General features: G+C 42.1%; 1 protein-coding gene across 2 annotated transcripts in view; it reads right to left on the bottom strand.

The window, feature by feature from the left end:
- LOC110533820 (connector enhancer of kinase suppressor of ras 2) overlaps positions 1-20,501 on the bottom strand; it is a 55,495-nt gene that overhangs the window by 32,799 nt on the left and 2,195 nt on the right. For both annotated transcript variants that reach the window (XM_021618352.3, XM_036990212.2), the window contains exons 2-7: positions 13,332-13,495; positions 10,027-10,229; positions 9,667-9,754; positions 9,325-9,366; positions 1,318-1,437; positions 1,006-1,065 (exon numbers count right to left, since the gene is read on the bottom strand). In XM_021618352.3, coding sequence (XP_021474027.2) covers positions 1,006-1,065; positions 1,318-1,437; positions 9,325-9,366; positions 9,667-9,754; positions 10,027-10,229; positions 13,332-13,495 — 677 coding nt within the window. The remainder of the gene's footprint in view (positions 1-1,005; positions 1,066-1,317; positions 1,438-9,324; positions 9,367-9,666; positions 9,755-10,026; positions 10,230-13,331; positions 13,496-20,501) is intronic.

Below are 20,501 nucleotides of genomic sequence, written 5' to 3'. Positions count from 1 at the left end.
ATTTTGTCTATAATGTATTTTTCGTTATATGTCAGACCCCAGTAAGACTAGCTGTTGCCATTGGCGTCGACTAATGGGGATCCTAATAAAATAAAATAAAATATATAAATCTCAGCCACCATTTAGCAGCAATTGAAAAGACCAGATGAGATATATCACTTGGCAGAGACATCACCAGCCTCTATACCTCCCTTCATACCGTGGTACTACGACTGCACACTTTGTACAATATCTCCAGTATTTTCCTTCCATAGGGGCTCGGAAATAACAAAAATTATCAGTCACAGTATGTGTCTGAGTAAAACTTAAACATCACATTAAACAGCAGCACCCATTCCCTCTCCATCTCCTACAGAGAATCCTCCCCATCCCAGTCCTGCTTTGAAAGTGTTGCCAGTTAGAAGAGCTGTGGTTCTCTGTGCAATACTACCATCTGTAAGCCTCTGTCACCCCTCCTCTGTTTCACCCCCAATTAAACACCCAGATGTTAATTAGGGTGTTCACTATTGGCTGCATTAATTGAACAGTTATCCCAGAGTCCCAACCAGAGGAGCTGATCTTTATAGCACTACAAGAAGCTCATGGGTCAAAGAAGCAAGCCAATGGTAGGAGACAAAAACAAAGGTATGGTAATCTCTCATGGACAGACTACAGTACGTAAACATAAATGGTACCGTAGATCTTTCATGATACAATGGGATGCGTGAGATAACGAGCAGCATTAGTTCTGGTGCTTTGGACAAATCACGATTTCGCAGCTGTTAGCATCTTTTGAATTTAAGAAGGGGAGGGGACATTTGGCCCATAGAGTTGTCGGTTCCAATCTCTTCTCAACACATATGGACCCAGAACTTAATCGAGCATCTGACCAATTACGCAAGACTTTAGTTCTGGGTTAACCGAGATTAAAGGTATGGTGGCAAGAGTGGGTATGGTTAGCAGAGAATGTGTAAAGTAAAACATTTGTTTTACTACAGGGTAACAGGGTCCAGAAAGTAGACTTACGTTCTCAGTGGTCCCAGTGATGACATGAAGGCCGTCGTATGTAGATTTGATGTACATTCCCTAAATGAGAGGAAAAAGGCTGAACATTATTAAACTTAAAAGGAGAATAATGTAGTAATAATGATGAGACTTACACTTCCCAATATCTTGTTATGAAACTTGTAAGCAACAGCAAACAAAGTGAGCCTGTTTTCTCTGTCATAGAACTATCCTGTCAAAGACTGAGTATCTTAGACAAACTCCTTGTTCAGCTCCTGTGGAGGTATGATTGAAGGCATCTATAGTATAGTATAGTATAGAGTGAGAACTAACCAGGCCCTCGCTGGGCATGATATTGGTCAGGTGCACCACCTCCAGATGGGCCGACTGGGACACCAGCGAATCAGAGGACAGCGAGATGATGTGGTCACAGATCCCAGACAATGTTTTACACTGCAGACAGAAGAAGACAGTAAGGGATCATTCTATATGCTGCATCTCACACTGACAACTGGGTAATATGAATTACTGCCTGAATAACTATCATTTTGTGGATGCCTAAATGATACAGGTAACACCAACACAAAGTGTCTTAATAGGGTGCTGGGCCACAATGAGCCGCCAGAACGGCTTCAATGCACCTTGGCAGAACTCCATTGAAGGGATGCGTAACCATTCTTGCGCAAGAAATTCTATAATTTGGTGTTTTGTTGATGGTGGTGGAAAACACAGTCTCAAGCGCCGCTCCAGAATCTCCCATAAGTATTCAATTGGGTTGAGATCTGGTTACTGAGACACAAATTTAAAACTCCATATACTCCTTTCCCAGCTAACACATTTGGTACCTCGGAAGTTGTGGGAACTAATAATTTTGATTTCACATTGGTTGTGAGAACGAAGCCATACGTTTCCAGAGAAGTTTTCTAAACATTCTACAAACAGAAGTGACAATTTCACCTGTTCTGGAAACGTTTATTTTTAGGTTGCAGGGAGGTTCTGAGAACGTTTTACTCTGGTTCCTTGAAAGTCTTCCTGGGAGGTTTAATTAACGCACTTTTGTAACTTCCTTAAAACTTTTACTGTTTCAATAACTTGAAGTCAGACATTTACATACACCTTAGCCAAATACATTTAAACTCAGTTTTTCACAATTCCTGACATTTAATCCTAGTAAAAATTCCCAATACCCAATAATTTCCAATACCTTGACTTTGATGTCCTTAAGCCATTTTGCCACAACTTTGGAAGTATGCTTGGGGTCATTGTCCATTTGGAAGACCCATTTGCATCCAAGCTTTAACTTCCTGACTGATGTCTTGAGCTGTTGTTTCAATATATCCCCATAATTTTCCTCCCTCATGCAGCCATCTATTTTGTGAAGTGCACCAGTCCATCCTGCAGCAAAGCACCTCCACAACATGATGCTGCCACCCCCATGCTTCATGGTTGTAATGGTGTTCTAAGGCTTGCAAGCCTCCCCCTTTTTCCTCCAAACATAACAATGGTCATTATGGCCAAACAGTTCTATTTTTGTTTTATCAGACCAGAGGATATTTCTCCAAAAAGTACCATCTTTATCCCCATGTGCAGTTGTAATCCGTAGTCTAGTTTTTTGGCGGTTTTGGAGCAGTGGTTTCTTCCTTGTTGAGTGGCCTTTCAGGTTATGTCGATATAGGACTCATTTCACTGTGGATATAGATACTTTTGTACCGGTTTCCTTCCTTCACGAGGTCCTTTGCTGTTGTTCTGGGATTGATTTGCACTTTTCGCACCAAAGTACATTCATCTCTAGGAGACAGAACACGTCTCCTTCCTGAGCGGTATGATGGCTGCATGGTCCCATGGTGTTTATACTTGCGTACTATTGTTTGTACAGATGAACGTGGTACTTTCAGGCGTTTGGAAATTGCTCCCAGGGATGAACCAGACTTGTGGAGGTCTACAATTATTTTTCTGAGGTCTTGGCTGATTTCTTTTGATTTTCCAATGATGTCATGCAAAGAGGCACTGAGTTTGAAGGTAGGCCTTGAAATACTTCCACAGGTACACCTCCAAACGACTCAAAGGATGTCAATTAGCCTATCAGAAGCTTCTAAAGCCATGACATAATTTTCTGGAATTGTCCAAGCTGTATAAAGGCACAGTCAACTTAGTGTATGTAAACTTCTGACTCACTGGAATTGTCATACTCTGAATTATAAGTGAAAAATTTGTTGGAAAAATGACTTGTGTCATGCACAAAGTAGATGTCCTAACCGACTTCCCAAAACTATTATTTGTTAACAGGAAATTTGTGATTGAAAAACGACTTTTAATGACTCCAACCTAAGTGTTTGTAAACTTCCGACTTGATCTGTATTTTTTAACTCCAATCACAGATAGGACATATGGAAAATGATTTCCTTAGCTATTAATCATGCCAACACATTTCTTTTTCAACCTATAACCTTCTGTTCTCTATCCATGACCACACTGACCACACTTAACAAGATATAAGATAGAAAGAGTTTTATTGATGCTGAGAACATAACAGAATGTCATTATTTTTTTATAACATTTCTAAACTTTACTTGTGGTTTTTATGGAAAGTTTTCTTAATGTTATGAGAACAACTTGAGAACATTACTTTAAATAGAGCCTTTAAAAAAGGCAAGTCAGTTAAGAACAAATTCTTATTTTCAATGACAGCCTAGGAACAGTGTGTTAACTGTCTTGTTCAGGGGCAGAATGGCAGATTTTTACCTTGTCAGCTTGGAGATTCAATCTTGCAACCTTTTGGTTACTGGTCCAACACTCTAACCACTAGGCTACCTGCCGCCCCAACCATGAGAAAATCTGTAGGAAATGATATGCTGAAGTACTGAATTTCCCACAGAAAAAAGTTCCCTATTAACCTACATTTGATCAGCATTAAAATGAAAATCCCCATTAAAATGTATCCTGTTTCAACTAGAGATATGTTTGTTGCATGCTGCGTCGATGTCGACCTTCTGCATCTGGAGTGGAATGTGGCAGAGCTGCAGCAGTGTTTGTCAGACCAGGAGATTCCAAAAATTGGTCTTATCACGGAAATATCTGTAGTGTCTTCCCCTCTATGGAAAGGTGAGACTCTCACAATGGTGTTTTCCATTTAGCTCTACGAGTGTCAGGGGACTCGTCTGAAGCCAATACTGCCGATCTGCCAGTAGTGTCTGAACAGTTTGGGCTACACACTAATATGACCACACCATCAAAAGGTTAGACTCTCATGTTTTGCTCTAGGATGCCCACAAGTCTCACAAGACTCATCTGAAGGTAACCCTGTACCAGATTTTTTTATTATGAAAGTACTTTAGTGCCAAAAATGGGTTAAATATGGGTAAAAAAAATATATAAATAATTTTCTGAACTTATCTCTGACATAGGACAGGCACTTCAATACATAGTCCAAAAATAAATACAAATGATCTGTTTTGACATGATGAATATGTAGTTCAATGTGTTTCTATAGGCTAATAGCAGTAAGGCCAAATGAAAATGTTTCATCAAATAACATTCTAAATCAAATAGCTAAATGATCCTTGGTATGACCTTCTTAAAACAATTCCATATGTTAGCGTAGTAGAAACCCATCCCTGGGACCTTAGACCTTCTATTAACATTCTTGGAACAATTTGAGAACATGACTTTAAATAGAACCATGAGAAAACTTGTAGAAAATCATTATGCTAAAGTACTGAAATTCCCACAGAATATTTTTTTAACCTTCTCTGAACTATTTGAGAACATTCCCCATGACAAACCAGTTGGAGAACGTTCCTAGAACATTACCAACATTTAAAGTTGAACGTTTAGGAAACATTCAGTTAAAGTAATGAAATACCTTAAATGTGATGAGAACGTTCCAAAGCCAAGCAACTATCCTACACCATTCCAAGAAAGTTGTGGGAAGGTTATATGCAAAATAACCATAGGACACAAAAATCACCTCAGAATGTTATGTGCTAGCTGGGTTGAGACCCCTCTTTCAGAATCACTGAGATCTCTTCTTCTAACCATGGTAGCCAAAATAATGAGCAACTGGGCATTTTTATACATGGAACCACACCTGTGTGGAAGTACCTGCTTACAATATACTATGTAATCCTCATTTAATCAAGTGTGTCATGACGTTGCCCTCTTTGGGTACATCGAGCACCATCCCCCGCTCTCTGCTCCTACAACCAGACTGCTGTGGTCAGAGAGAGGTCGTAAATTCCTGAGGAGAGGATCTCCTCATGGCCACACAGTATAACGACAGAGTGAATTTTCATAGAGAACAAAGGAATTTCTTCCACCTCATAGAACTTGAGGTCCGAACAACATTTACAGTGCCTTGCGAAAGTATTCGGCCCCCTTGAACTTTGCAACCTTTTGCCACATTTCAGGCTTCAAACATAAAGATATAAAACTGTATTTTTTTGTGAAGAATCAACAACAAGTGGGACACAATCATGAAGTGGAACGACATTTATTGGATATTTCAAACTTTTTTAACAAATCAAAAACTGAAAAATTGGGCGTGCAAAATTATTCAGCCCCCTTAAGTTAATACTTTGTAGCGCCACCTTTTGCTGCGATTACAGCTGTAAGTCGCTTGCGGTATGTCTCTATCAGTTTTGCACATCGAGAGACTGACATTTTTTCCCATTCCTCCTTGCAAAACAGCTCGAGCTCAGTGAGGTTGGATGGAGAGCATTTGTGAACAGCATTTTTCAGTTCTTTCCACAGATTCTCGATTGGATTCAGGTCTGGACTTTGACTTGGCCATTCTAACACCTGGATATGTTTATTTTTGAACCATTCCATTGTAGATTTTGCTTTATGTTTTGGATCATTGTCTTGTTGGAAGACAAAGCTCCGTCCCAGTCTCAGGTCTTTTGCAGACTCCATCAGGTTTTCTTCCAGAATGGTCCTGTATTTGGCTCCATCCATCTTCCCATCAATTTTAACCATCTTCCCTGTCCCTGCTGAAGAAAAGCAGGCCCAAACCATGATGCTGCCACCACCATGTTTGACAGTGGGGATGGTGTGTTCAGCTGTGTTGCTTTTACGCCAAAAATTGTTGCCAAAAAGTTCAATTTTGGTTTCATCTGACCAGAGCACCTTCTTCCACATGTTTGGTGTATCTCCCAGGTGGCTTGTGGCAAACTTTAAACAACACTTTTTATGGATATCTTTAAGAAATGGCTTTCTTCTTGCCACTCTTCCATAAAGGCCAGATTTGTGCAATATACGACTGATTGTTGTCCTATGGACAGAGTCTCCCACCTCAGCTGTAGATCTCTGCAGTTCATCCAGAGTGATCATGGGCCTCTTGGCTGCATCTCTGATCAGTCTTCTCCTTGTATGAGCTGAAAGTTTAGAGGGACGGCCAGGTCTTGGTAGATTTGCAGTGGTCTGATACTCCTTCCATTTCAATATTATCGCTTGCACAGTGCTCCTTGGGATGTTTAAAGCTTGGGAAATCTTTTTGTATCCAAATCCGGCTTTAAACTTCTTCACAACAGTATCTCGGACCTGCCTGGTGTGTTCCTTGTTCTTCATGATGCTCTCTGCGCTTTTGACGGACCTCTGAGACTATCACAGTGCAGGTGCATTTATACGGAGACTTGATTACACACAGGTGGATTGTATTTATCATCATTAGTCATTTAGGTCAACATTGGATCATTCAGAGATCCTCACTGAACTTCTGGAGAGAGTTTGCTGCACTGAAAGTAAAGGGGCTGAATAATTTTGCACGCCCAATTTTTCAGTTTTTGATTTGTTAAAAAAGTTTGAAATATCCAATAAATGTTGTTCCACTTCATGATTGTGTCCCACTTGTTGTTGATTCTTCACAAAAAAAAATACAGTTTTATATCTTTATGTTTGAAGCCTGAAATGTGGCAAAAGGTCGCAAAGTTCAAGGGGGCCGAATACTTTCGCAAGGCACTGTATGTTCCGGAGAAGGTATAAAAGATCGGTGAAGATCCCAGCTACGAACTGTTCCGTTTGTTACAACTTGGGGAAGCTCATGGGAGACGGTGTGGCCACATTACCATAATGCTGTTTATATAATAGCCTCAGATATGAGGTTTACCTCTAATTGTTGTATAAGATGAATGAGTGAGTATGATACTGTTTGTAAAATTGTGTAATGTGATTTTGGACTGTTTAATGAAGGAAACTCCAATTCCCTTTTGAGTTTAACTAAATCAGAGGACCGCCCATGAGCCCAGTTAGGGTCAGGCATCCTGGGACAGACCCTTTTCTGCAATTCCGAATAAAACCCCAACTTTGAGAAATTCTCAGTAGACCATGTTTCTCTCAATCACGGGAGGACAAAGGTTGCAGACCATTGCTGAATCATTTAACCATACCATGTGGTTAAACTCTTAGACTATCGATACCGACAGAATAAGAACAAGTCTTTGATATTAATTACTAGTCTGCAGCTAGGAATTCGGTATCATTAAACGCGAAGAACGACAACCGCCGAAACATCCATCCTACAACAACATGAACGAATGTCGTTCTGAACAATCCATTCTAACCGAGAGAGAGAGAGAGAGAGAGAGAGAGAGAGAGAGAACTCTCCAACAGAAACAAACTTTTCAACAAAGATCCCGACGACACACTGAGCGTAAATATATATATTGATTGCAATTGTTCCCGAATGAGTGAGCGTTCATGTGCAAAGGATTAGCATTTCAATTGTTATAATTATCAACTTTGTAGTGTCTCATCTCAGTTGACCCCCAATTCCCCTTTTGTTCACCAAGCCGCGATACCGGTTTATCCCACTAGGGAAACTCCGTTATTATTTCCTTGTAACTATCTGCTGTTAGTTTATGCATTTCTGTGAATTACTTAGTTAGTAAATAAATGATTTAAGAAGCAGTACGGCTGGTTGGGTTGTGTATCGGAGGACGCATGACATTCAACCTTCGTCTCTCCCGAGCCCGTACGGGAGTTGTAGCAATGAGACAAGATAGTAGCTACTACAACAATTGGATACCACGAAATTGGGGAGAAAAAGGGGTAAAATAAAAAAATTATAATATTTTAAAAAACTACGTCTTCAATTTAATGATAGTAAAGACACGACAAGTGTTTCCTTTATTTTGGCAGTTACCTGGAAAAGAAGCCACACAGTGTAAGGTATTACTACTGCACTGTCTGCTACATTGTCTATTGTGAGCATCGGGATCGTGCATCACTTCCTGGATTTCAACAGTATCACTTTGAAGGACAAAGAGCCAACTGGGGATGACAAGAGCATGGAGTCACTTTCTTCTTCTCCTGCCTGCGTTTTTAGAGCAACAAGAATGAAACACTGTATGCAATTATCTGAGAATCTGACCCGTTTTTTAATGAGTGATTCTTTGGTTTATTCATCATCTGAGACACACAGGGCATTCTTCAAAGGCAAGCTACGGCTCTCCTTCCCAGGTTTAACAAGTTGAGGAAAAGGGGGTCTCTCATTGGTCTATGCAGCACTGTATGAACAGTGCTGGATACTGTCATGTCCTTCAGATGTCAAGTCAAATGTACTGTACGTAGGTTTCTATTACTGCCAAAAGTAGCACAGTGACCAGAACTTGCTGGCAGTGAACAGCGTAGCTACAGTGACACAGTCATGACCTTCCATCTATTCCCTTAGTCTCCAGTTGGGCTCTCTCTCCATTGCGCTCTCTCTCACTTTCTCTCTTGCTCTCTCTCTGTCACACACACACACACACACACACACACACAAACAAACAAAAACACGTCTGGCCTGTACATAGTTTGTCCTAGCTTCTCCTTTATTATTGCCTCACCATCTCTCTCCCTGTCTAATTGCTGTAGGCAGGAATGCCCGCGGGAGCAGCAGGGAGGTTCTGCATTATTCAACACAGACTGCCAACCAAAGGCCTTAAAACTGCGGCTTTTGAGAAATACACAGGCAGACTCACACACTCTTATTAATAATCTAAACCCTTTTCTTCCATAGTGCTGCCTGCCTGGTCGATGAGGAGGACGCGTGTGACTGTATTATCACATGTTCAAGTGTGGGCATGTGCCCCAATTCAAGGTGTGTGTGTGTGTGTGTGTGTGTGTGTGTGTGTGTGTGTGTGTGTGTGTGTGTGTGTTTTAAATCATTGTCCCATATAACGTTGGATGATTCAGATGCCACTTATTGTGAAAACGTTTGATAATTTTTACTGTTTACTGACTACTGTTGCTTATTTTATGACTGTTAACTAAGATTAAGTATTAGGTGGCAGTTAATGATTGATAATAAGATTTGTAGGTCTTGTGGGCATTAAACCCCATAGAAGGAAACCCAAAACTCACCACATGAAGAATTTTGTTTTCTGTTTCATACACCGTGCAGTCCTGCAAGACAATTAAAACCAGTTAGAGAACTAATGTTTTTTTAAAACATTAAAATAAAACTGAGCCCCTATCAGATGAGACAGATGCAAGTATCCCAAGTGCAGTGAAATGAATTTAGTTGGCAGACTGTCTCTTGAGAGTATTTAAAACAGGAAAGTTATTTTCAGTCGGCCTTCATCTATTCCCGACAAAACTAACAGAATTATAAAATGGAGGTATATAGCCAAGTGTTCTGTCAGAGACATATTGATGCACTAACTAGTTAATGAATTAACCTTTACCCACCCCTGGACAACTCACCTGCTGTACTATGGTGGTTAACTCCAGGCACAGTTGAACAATATTGTTCTTCAGTAAGGAGTACTCTGTCACACTGACAAATGGGGATCTGGCAAGAGGGAAGAAAGTACAATATGCAGGGATCAGACATCAGAGGATAGGAGAGGGCAGAGCAGTCCGTGAGATAAAAAAGAGAAACATCTCTGCATAAGACAGTACTTGCCTTCCCCAACAACTTTACAATGAAAGAGAACCATATATAAACTATTAGGCATACGCAAATGAAGTTCCTCTGGGGAAAATAAGCTACTCTAAGTCTAACAAAACTGGGATGTTCCGATGCATCAATCTCAACCCCCGAAGCTGAGATGTAACACCCACCTGTCCAGCCAGGCCAGCAGGTTCTTGGCTGCTCCGATGAGGTCCACCACGGAGGTGAGGAAGTCGTTGGGCAGCCTGCGTGAGGCCCGGCCATCATAATGGCCACCTCGACGCCTCCCTGTGATGAAGTTCTGCAGGTTCTTGGCTGAGGCATTGAGCTTGTGGGATAGGGTACGCAGGTTCTCAGTCTCCAGACCATAATTCTGGAACAGAGCGTACAGTACCCTTAGACCATGGTCCAGTATGCTCCCAGAAGTGTTTAACTTTAAAGTTAAAATGTGGATACATTAAGTTCACGTGGAGAAATAGCAGTAACTTGCAATGACATTGTGGTGTGACTGACATATTCAGTACTTGTATTAGAAAGCTCATACAGAACAGTGCTGCAGCAAATGTATAGTGCATATAAGATCTAAATGCCAGAGACATATAGAGACAAATCCCTTCAGTCACATAATCTCAGATAATCTCAGATTTCCCTCTTAATTTAGCTACCATACCAGGTGGACAGCTTTATCCTTTGGATCTAGAGTTATTCAAGTAAACATAAAGGGATGCTTGCTTCATCATAGACACAATGAAGACCACTCATCTGTCATACTCGTTGTCACAATAGTGTGTCTGTTAGAGATGTGTGCCTGTGTGTGAATAGTTGTCTCTGATTCTCCGTGTCTAGTCAACATTAGTCACTGTCACCATGGAGAAATACCTCCTTCCTGTCTAACCCACAACAATGTAGCTAAGCCCAGCCCAGCCCAGTTGTCATGGTGACTCCTGGCTTTGTCACTCTTAATTACAACAAGCCCAGTGTTTCCATAGCTTCTTCTTCCCTTATTGATTTTCCTCTTTCATTCAAAATATCAAAGTAATGTGCTGCTGTCTGATCAGGCTGCTCTTTATGGGGGCTTCTCCATCGCTAGTCACCTATTTACGTCAATGCAGAGGATGACAAGGGATAAAAGGCGGGGGAGAATTAAATATGTTATACTGTACATCCATGCAAATAAGCTAAGCGGCACAATAATAAGGCCTTGTTCTTGGCAGTCGACCCACTGTAGAGAAAACACACCATTATGCTGCTAGGTGGTGGTGAGTACTGACCAGCTCAGCCATTTCCCTGCTACCTTCCTTTCAGTGAGCCATTCAGGCAGAGAGAGGCGTCACTGCATGGAGGGGACACTTTCCTCTGATGGCTGTAATGTCTTTTGTAATTTGGTGGGAGCAAAATCCCTATTACATCAACAACTCAGCAGCAGAGCCCTGTCTGTCTGTCTGTCTGTCTGTCTGTCTGGTCACTGCCGACTGATGAACAATTATCTAACTCCCAGGAACAACCGACCCTCAGTTTGATGTCAAAGTGAGTCAGCGGTCACACTGACACTAAGCCTGTATTGTCTTTCAATCCATCACACTCACATAATCAACCCAGGAAAGATAAATTAATTTCAACAATTGATCTGCAGAGAGTCTTGTCTTACACAAGCAGAGCAGAGGGACTGAGACCTATTCAGCATACATCCGTTTTGGTCAGGCCAGTAATAAGGCAGTGTGTGTGTGTGCGTGTGCATGACCACGTCCGTGTCCTGTCTCTCCTGTCCCCTCCACCTGTAGGTCTCCTCCAGTACAGTCATTACTCATGTCAGCCTCCTCTCAGCAGAGTGACGCAATGTTCAGCTGTAGTGCATTTTGCCAGGATCAATGGGGACATGTCCCAGCATCCAATGATAATCACAGCACATCACTATAATGGAGATGGGATGCAGAACACACACTATACTGTCTTAGCACATATGCACATGTTCACAGACTCATATACACACGCTCACACAGTCGCAAACTTATACTATAGCCCCCTATGTGAACATAAAGGAGGGACATTCTGCTCAACATTCACACACATTCTGACACACACACCCAGGCAGCCCCCATCAGACCATCTAATTAACAGACACAGATTACATGTGTGTGGTTGTCTGTGTGGAGATGTTGGGTCTCAGGCAGTCCAGGCACTCTAATGATGTTCTGCTGTAGGCCGCTCTGTCACAGGGAATCACACACTAACCTCAGCTAGCTCCACACACACCTCACACACAGGCAGCCTCTCACACACACACACGCGCACACACACACTCCCTCCCAGCTGCTGCTGTCTAGGCCTATGGATCTATTATCAGACACTTCCTCAGCCCATCAGAGAGGACGTGTGCTGTGTGGCCCCTCTCTGAATCAGTCAAGTTAATACAGAGCTCTTAGCTCGCTCTAACAGGGCTCTTCCCATGCCCACGCCTGATTCTCTCTGTATGAGTCATCATACACCAAGACTAACGACACCCATTACATGCCTCCCTTACTGATGCACACAGCACAGGCTCCTCCCGCTCCGCCTCTATCAGCATAGGCTCCTCCCACTCCACCTCTATCAGCACAGGCTCCTTACACTCCACCTCTATAAGCACAGGCTCCTCCCGCTCCACCTCTAATCAGCCTTGGCTCCTCCCGCTCCACCTCTATCAGCATAGGCTCCTCCCACTCCACCTCTATCAGCACAGGCTCCTCCCACTCCACCTCTATCAGCACAGGCTCCTTACACTCCACCTCTATAAGCACAGGCTCCTCCCGCTCCACCTCTAATCAGCCCAGACTCCCCCCGCTCCACCTCTAATCAGCCCAGACTCCCCCCGCTCCACCTCTATCAGCATAGGCTCCTCCCACTCCACCTCTATCAGCACAGGCTCCTCCCACTCCACCTCTATCAGCACAGGCTCCTTACACTCCACCTCTATCAGCACAGTCTCCTCCCACTCCACCTCTATCTAGGAAAAAAGGATACAATTCACCAATGAATCTGAATTAGCCTTTAGCTCCAACGGACACAAATCATCGCCGCGACTCTGGCCCTAGCCTCAGCTCTACCTCTCTAGCCCTGGTCACTGAGCACTGCTGCTGCCTCTCTCCTCTACTCCTTGTTACTCAGCAGATAACACTGATGACGGCTGTAGATAATAAAGCGACACTTTCTACTGACCTTTTATTGTCTTCAATCTTGTCTGTCATGCCTTGTCTCTCAAACGGTGCACAAACAGATCTAGCAACTAGGCTAGCTGGACATCTCCTGCACGTCCACCGTGTTTCTCTAGTTGGAGCACTGGCTTGGTTGCACTGGACTGCACTGGCTTGGTTGCACTGGAAGGCATCGATAGTAAAGTTATTCTGTCATGTCCGCAAACAAGAGGTCTAACTCTACAGCCCTTTGCCCTGACCATCTCTCCTGACTCCAGCCCTGCATGTCTAGATGAACTCCTCACCAGGGCACAGAGTAGGTCCACAGCCTCCAGGATGAGCTCCTGGTGTCCGATGCGGGTGACCCCCAGCTCCTCCAGCTCCTGGTGGGTGATGTGGAGAAGCTGCTCCCCGTTGATCTTCTCCCTCTCAAAGTTTTTAATGTACTGCTGCAGACAGTCATCCAGGCCTGCATGGGGGACACACAATGAGGGGGGAATCTATGTTAGGCACACCTTTGTTCTAATAGTATGTATTTGTCTCCTTTACTGTCAACATCTAACTCATTCACTAGGTGTATGGAATGCAAATTGTGCTGATTTATTTTGAATTATTTAAGTTTGAAATATACCATGAAAGCTATAAATATAACAGAGTTGTATAAAGTGCTGTGTGATTGGCAGATTCAGACTAATTGCTGTAAAAAAAAAGATTTGTAACCCCTACCAGGCTGCTTTGACTCTAAAAACTCATTTTCCAATTCAGTCATTTTTTGTGTTAATTCCTACATAATACCAGAAGCATGCTTTCAACCATTCACGTTTCAACTCCAGAGAACTGAACAGAACCAGTCTACCAGTTGAGCTGCTCTTTGTGTAGAGCAGAACATAACGGGAAAGAGAGAAACGGGACTAGTCTAGGAGATAAACCACTCTCACCACAGCGTATTAAAGCCATCCTTATCAGAGCACAGCAGAGCCACACAGACACACAGAGTCCACTGCAGCATTCTGTGTTGGAGCCATGTACATCGGGCCAGGCGGCACAGAGAGAGAGAGAGAGAGAGAGAGAGAGGAGCCCAGAAAGCAGCAGAGCAGACTAGCAGAGTCTCGGCTTTCAACCATAGCATCCATCCATGGCTCCCGGGAGATGACTCATCTCCAGCCACAGAGCATATTGGAGCAGAGCAGGCCACAGCACAGAGCTGACCCACATTACACACACCGGCTGGGCCATGTCAACACACCAAAGCCCAGCACACACACATCCATGGCCACAGGCATTCAACAGGGGCCAAATTAGCCAGCTTGATGTTGCCTAGGTAGATCAAAGGATGATACATTCAGAGCCATATACAGATGACTCAGGGTACATCTATTCAATACTGACCTCGATCTATACAGTCTGTATAGTCATCTGAACTATGTTCCCCATTTGTATGTGGCGAACACTTGTCTTGCCGTCTTGTGTGCTGCAGCCCCGACCTCATTCTAAGTAACAGAATCGAGGCTCAATAAGGGTCCTAAGAAATGTTTCTCTGAGCACACAGTGGCCTTGACATAAAAATTGATGGCCTTGTGTGTGGGTGTGTTTGTGTCTCCACAGTACGTTCGTGGGAGTGAAATTTGTGAAAGCATGTGCGTATGTGTGTGTGTGTGTGTGTGGGGGGGGGGGGGTTGTGTATGCATGTGCATTTGTGTGTGTGTGGGGGTGGGTGTTTGTGTATGCATGTGCATTTGTGTGTGTATGTGTGAGGGGGGGGGGGGGGGGGGGTTGTGTATGCATGTGCATTTGTGTGTGCGTGCGCACGTTCATGCATCCATATACAGTAATGATCATCAATGGCTGCCCTTGACACATGTCTTGTTTGCAGTTTCACATGTGGAATAGCTGTTTTCACATGTGAAGTCATATTTTCACATGTATTACATTTAAAGGTCACATGTTAACACCACCTCTTCACATGTGAGAAAAAAAAAATTACAGTTGCACATGTGAAATTCGCAGTTTCACATGTTAGAAGACTCCACATGTGAAAATCTCACTTTCACATATGGAATTGCATTTTAACAAGTAGAAAACAATCACGTGAAAATCTCATTTGTAGTTTCACATGTGAAAACCATTCACATGTGAAAATCAAATTTGCAGTTTCACATGTAAGAAACCAGCACATGTGAAAATCTAACTTTCACATTTGGAAACTTACATGTGGTGTTGAAATAGTGTTACTCACCAAACATGAAAAGGTGGTGTTAACATGTGGCAGTAGCAATGTTTCCGCATATGGCATTGAAATGTATGTAATGCCATTCTGTAAAAAGTTAACTAAGCCTACCAGAGTATAACAAATGAAGTGCGTTAAAAACATGTTTTTAAAATGATTTCTGAGCCATTGTTAATGTTGCAGCCCGCAGGCCACTCTTCTTCATACCTTGGTTAGTGACTGTTAGAAGAAGCCAAGAGAAAATAACTCCTTATTTATCCTCTTTAACCCTTTACACTCATTGGAATTGGCCTATATGGATAGGACTAAACTGAAATGATTCTTCACAGAAGAAATCTGAAAAGCATTTGCATAAGCATGGTAGCAATAGCGGAGGTACATAAAGATGGAGGACCACATGCATTTACCACACATTTCTTCTTAATTAAACCAAAACTCAGTGGATACCGACAAAACAAGACGTCATATCTGAATTCTGCCATCTATATGCACTTTTGCCATTGAAACGGAACAGTTTGGAGATTATAGGAAGATTATTAGACCAAAGTTGAGGACACAACAGTTCACCTGACACAAGACTGAATCCAAACATTACACTGTTGATTATATTATACTGTACATTCACTCTACTTTTCGCCGCATTTGTTGTTAACGAAATCTGAAAATACTCTGGATACACGCAATAACATGATAAGAATATTCCTGGAAAATGTGGGATAGGTGCAACATAAGACAAAAAATGACAAGGGTTTGAGTGAGAGGACTAACTGGTGTCTCCAAGTGGCCACACAGCTCTCCAAAGTGTGCATAGCTCCTAAGTAATTTCACTGCACTTTAATGACTTAAAGAAGAGTCTTCAACTATACGGTTCTTTTTTGAGATCTCCTAGCTGTACCGTTGAGGAACTAGGGCAAGCACACTTGTAGTTGTTTTGTTTGGAACACAACGCTGCATGCCCGCGATCATACAATTACTTTTGTTGTTTACGCAACCCACAAATGGCCCATTATAAATCTGGGTCAAGTGGGCATCATTTGAAAGCTTATTGTATTGCCAAAATGACTAGCTAAGTTATAAAATACGACCTTGCAGTGTTGTTCTTTCACAAGGTAATTCAGAGAAATATCGTAATTTTGGTGCGTGTTGAAAAGAGTAATGAGTGAATTCAGGTGTGTGTTCCTCTGCGAATGTTCTTGACAATATACAAACATACGCTAATTCTGTTCAAAACAAGCCAGGGTACGACGCCATGTCACCTTGTAACTTTACATCAAACATAGTGATCATAAACGTTGATCAAAAATGACATTGACATTTTACCCAAGGGAATAATCCAGAGTCCTCAATGCCCTCAAAAACAGGTCAGTCCCTCCCTCTTACTCTCATTGGCATTGAACCTATTCTCACACACAGATAATTCTGGTTATGAAATAGATTAGGTACAGTTCAATTAGTTTGCCAACTGCCCTACCTTGATCCACAATGTTGGAGCGTAGTATGAATGCAAGGCATGAATTTCCAAGGCAGGTTCGCTGTCCATGGTGCTAGTTTTTCATGAACGCATCAACTGGTGCATTGGTGTGTGTGTGTGTGTGCGTGCCATGCTGTGCCTACCTGTGTGTGTAGTGTCTAATATATAGACACTGTTCTTTGTAACAAGAAGTGTAAAGCCATAATTGAATTATATGGAAATGTGAAGTGCACATTTAGTCAGGTTTTTGGCTTGCTTGTATGACATCAAAGCGGTATTTATTATAATCCTCAACGTCTCATCTTTCAAAGTACATAGAGTTCTATTAATTTACAACATTTCCCTCACTCAGACAACAAAATATTTACTAAAGTTGCCCAATTAGCCGGAGGGATGGAGGTTACTTCTTGTCGCGTGCGATGCTCAAATTCAGAACAGCTGTCAGTCAAAACCAATGATGTATATAAACCCTGGATGACTAACAGGGGGCGCTGTATTGAAACCACTGCGCAGCCACCTTGGTACTCCTACTCCATTGTAAAAAAAAAAAAGATTTCGGAAGCTATATAAATGCATTTATGAATGTCTACATTCATTTTTGACACATGTATTCTATTACAGAAAACGTAATGCAAACTTTTCAATTATATTATGTTAGCTAAACATGAAAAAAATACAAAATTACATTCCTTAATTTTTTTTGAGAGTACTAATGTTACTGTCCCCAGTACAGCAAATAAATACTTAAATACATGTACTTCCATTAATTCCTATGGAGGACTGCTCTTACTTGGGAGTGCCAATATAGCCGACTTGTGTTTTCAGCGTCTCTCAATTGCCAATACATAGCAACGCAATCTAGGGTTCATACACATCATTAGTCAAAACCCATACAGCGCTGTGAAGTGAAGAGCCTGAACTCTGACGTAATTTAAAGCATGTTACTGTAGAGCAACTGCGTTTATCAGTGCTCATACCTGCAGTTTTCAACCCGTATATATGTGTAAAGGGCTACCATGTTAAAACTAGCGCTATCTTGACAGTTAACTCAAGTTCACTTTTTGTCATTTTTGGGCACTTTTTTATTGCATTGTCTGAAAGCGTTCAAAATTCACTGAAAACATCCAAGATACATAATCTATACAACAACAAAAAAACAATGTGAGGTTAAAAAAGGTGTGTTTATAAATTTACCTGATTTTGCTTACTGTTACTTTGGACAAATCAAATATGTCAATATGCAATTAGTCATGATTAATCACATCAAATACTGCAATAAACTCAATTATATTTTTTATCAATTGACAGCCCTACTTGACATTAAAATGGGAAAATGCACATCAAAGAGTAGTGGTTTCTCATGGCGACTTCAATAATGGGTATTGTCCCTCTTGGTCTAATGGTCAACATGTTGGCTTCTCCCATGGGAGATCGGGGCACTAATGTCCATCCAGCTGAAAAATAATATGTGAAATATATAATATCACAGGTCTCCTATGGGAGCAGCCAACATCCTGACCACTACAGTGCATTCGGAAAGTATTCAGACTTCTTCCCTTTTTCCACATTTTGTTACATTTAAAGCCTTGTTCAGGTGCATCCTGTTTCCATTGATCATCCGTGATATGTTTCTACAACCTGATTGGCGATCACCTGTGGTAAATTCAATTGATTGGACATGATTTGGAAAGGCACACACCTGTCAATGGTCCCACAGTTGACAGTGCATGTCAGAGCAAAAACCAAGCCATGAGGTCGAAGGAATTGTCCTTAGAGCTCCGAGACAGGATTGTGTCAAGCCACAGATCTGGGGAAGGGTACCAAAAAATGTCTGCAGCATTGAAAGTTCCCAAGAAAACAGTGGCCTTCATCATTGTTAAATGGAAGAAGTTTGGAACCACCAAGACTCTTCCTAGAGCTGGCCGCCCGGCCAAACTTAGTAATCGGGGGAGAAGGGCCTTGGTCAGGGAGGTGACCAAGAACCCAATGGGCACTCTGACAGAGCTCCAGAGTTCCTCTGTGGAGATGGGATAACCTTACAGAAGAACAACCATCTCTGCAGCACATCACCAATCAGGCCTTTATGGTAGAGTGGCCAGACGGAATCCATTTCTCAGTAAAAGGCACATGTGAGCCCACTTGGAATTTCCCAAAAGGCACCTAAAGGACTCTCAGACCATGAGAAACAAAATGTTCTGGTCTGATGAAACCCAAATTGAACTATTTGACCTGAATGCCAAGCGTCACATCTGGAGGAAACCTGACACCATCCCTACGGTGAAGCATGGTGGTGGCAGCATCATGCAGTGGGGATGTTTTTCAGCGACAGAGACTGGGAGACTAGTCAGGTTTGATGGAAAAATGAACAGAGCAAAGTACAGAGAGACCCTTGATGAAAACCTGCTCCAGAACGCTCAGGATCTCAGACTGGGGTGTAGGTTCTCCTTCCAACAGGACAACGACCCTGAGCACACAGCCAAGACAATGCAGGACAGGCTTTGGGACAAGTCTCTGAATGTCCTTGAGTGGCCCAGCCAGAGCCCGGACTTGAAACTAATCAAATCATCTCTGGAGAGACCTGAAAATAGCTGTGCAGCAATGCTCCTCATCCAACCTGACAGAGCTTGAGAGGATCTGCAGAAAAGAATGTGAGAAACTCCTCAAATACAGGTGTGCCATGCTTGTAGCATCATACTCAAGAAAATTAAAGTCTGTAATCGCTGCCAAAGGTGCTTCAACAAAGTACTGAGTAAAGGGTCTGAATACTTATGAAAATGTAATATTTCAGTTTTAGAAAAATAGAAACCTGTTTTTGCTTTGCCATTATGGGGTCTTGTGTGTAAGTTAATGGGGGGGTTGAAAACGATTTAATCAATTTTAGAATAACAAATGTGGAAAAAGTCAAGGGGTCTGAATACTTTTCAAATGACTCTATGTGAAATATCATACGTAGGCTATGTTTTTCCTACTTTACATTTTTCCCATGTGATTTGTTCAGGTGAAGATACATGTGAAACGTTGTTTTCCGAAAACCACGTGTCTGACTCGTGAAACTTTCACATCATTTTTTTTTTCCATATGTGAATTTGTTTTCATGCTTTTCTTGTAAGGGTGCTTTCATTTGATAGCTTGCCGCATGTGGAATTTCCATTCTGTTGCCTTCCTCTAGCTATCAAGGCTCCATGGCAACAGTTTCCTGGTGACCAAGAGGCAAGCCCCCTTGAAGAAGTCAATTATTCGCAGTATATTTCTTCATTTTTGCCCTCAGACCTATCACAGAATGAAATACAACAGGTATATAGTATTCATTCTAAATGACATCGACATTTTACCCAAAGGAATAATCCAGAGTCCTCAATGCCCTCAAAAACAGGTCAGTCCCTCCCTCTTACTCTCATTGGCATTGAACCTACTCTCACACACAGATAATTGTGGTTATGAAATAGATGAGGTACAGTTCAATTAGTTTGCCAACTGCCCACCCTGGTCCACAAAGTTGGAATGTTGTATGAATACAAGGCATGCATTACCAAGGCAGGTTCGCTGTCCATGGTGCTAGTTTTTCATGAATGCCTCAACCGGTGCGTTAGTGTGTGTGTGTGTGTGTGTGTGCGTGCCATGCTGTGCCTACTTGTGTGTGTAGTGTCTAATATATAGACAATGTTCTTTGTAACAAGGAGTGTAAAGCCCTTATTATAGAATTACATAATCACAATTATAGAATCTCTATTGCCCTAATGATCTTTTTTTTTTTAAATCAGGTGACAGTTTCCCCTC

Source organism: Oncorhynchus mykiss, chromosome 10 (assembly GCF_057628025.1).
Source record: "Oncorhynchus mykiss isolate SJ-2025 chromosome 10, ASM5762802v1, whole genome shotgun sequence".
Taxonomy (NCBI): domain Eukaryota; kingdom Metazoa; phylum Chordata; class Actinopteri; order Salmoniformes; family Salmonidae; genus Oncorhynchus; species Oncorhynchus mykiss.
This window is presented reverse-complemented; position numbering and strand designations above follow the sequence as displayed.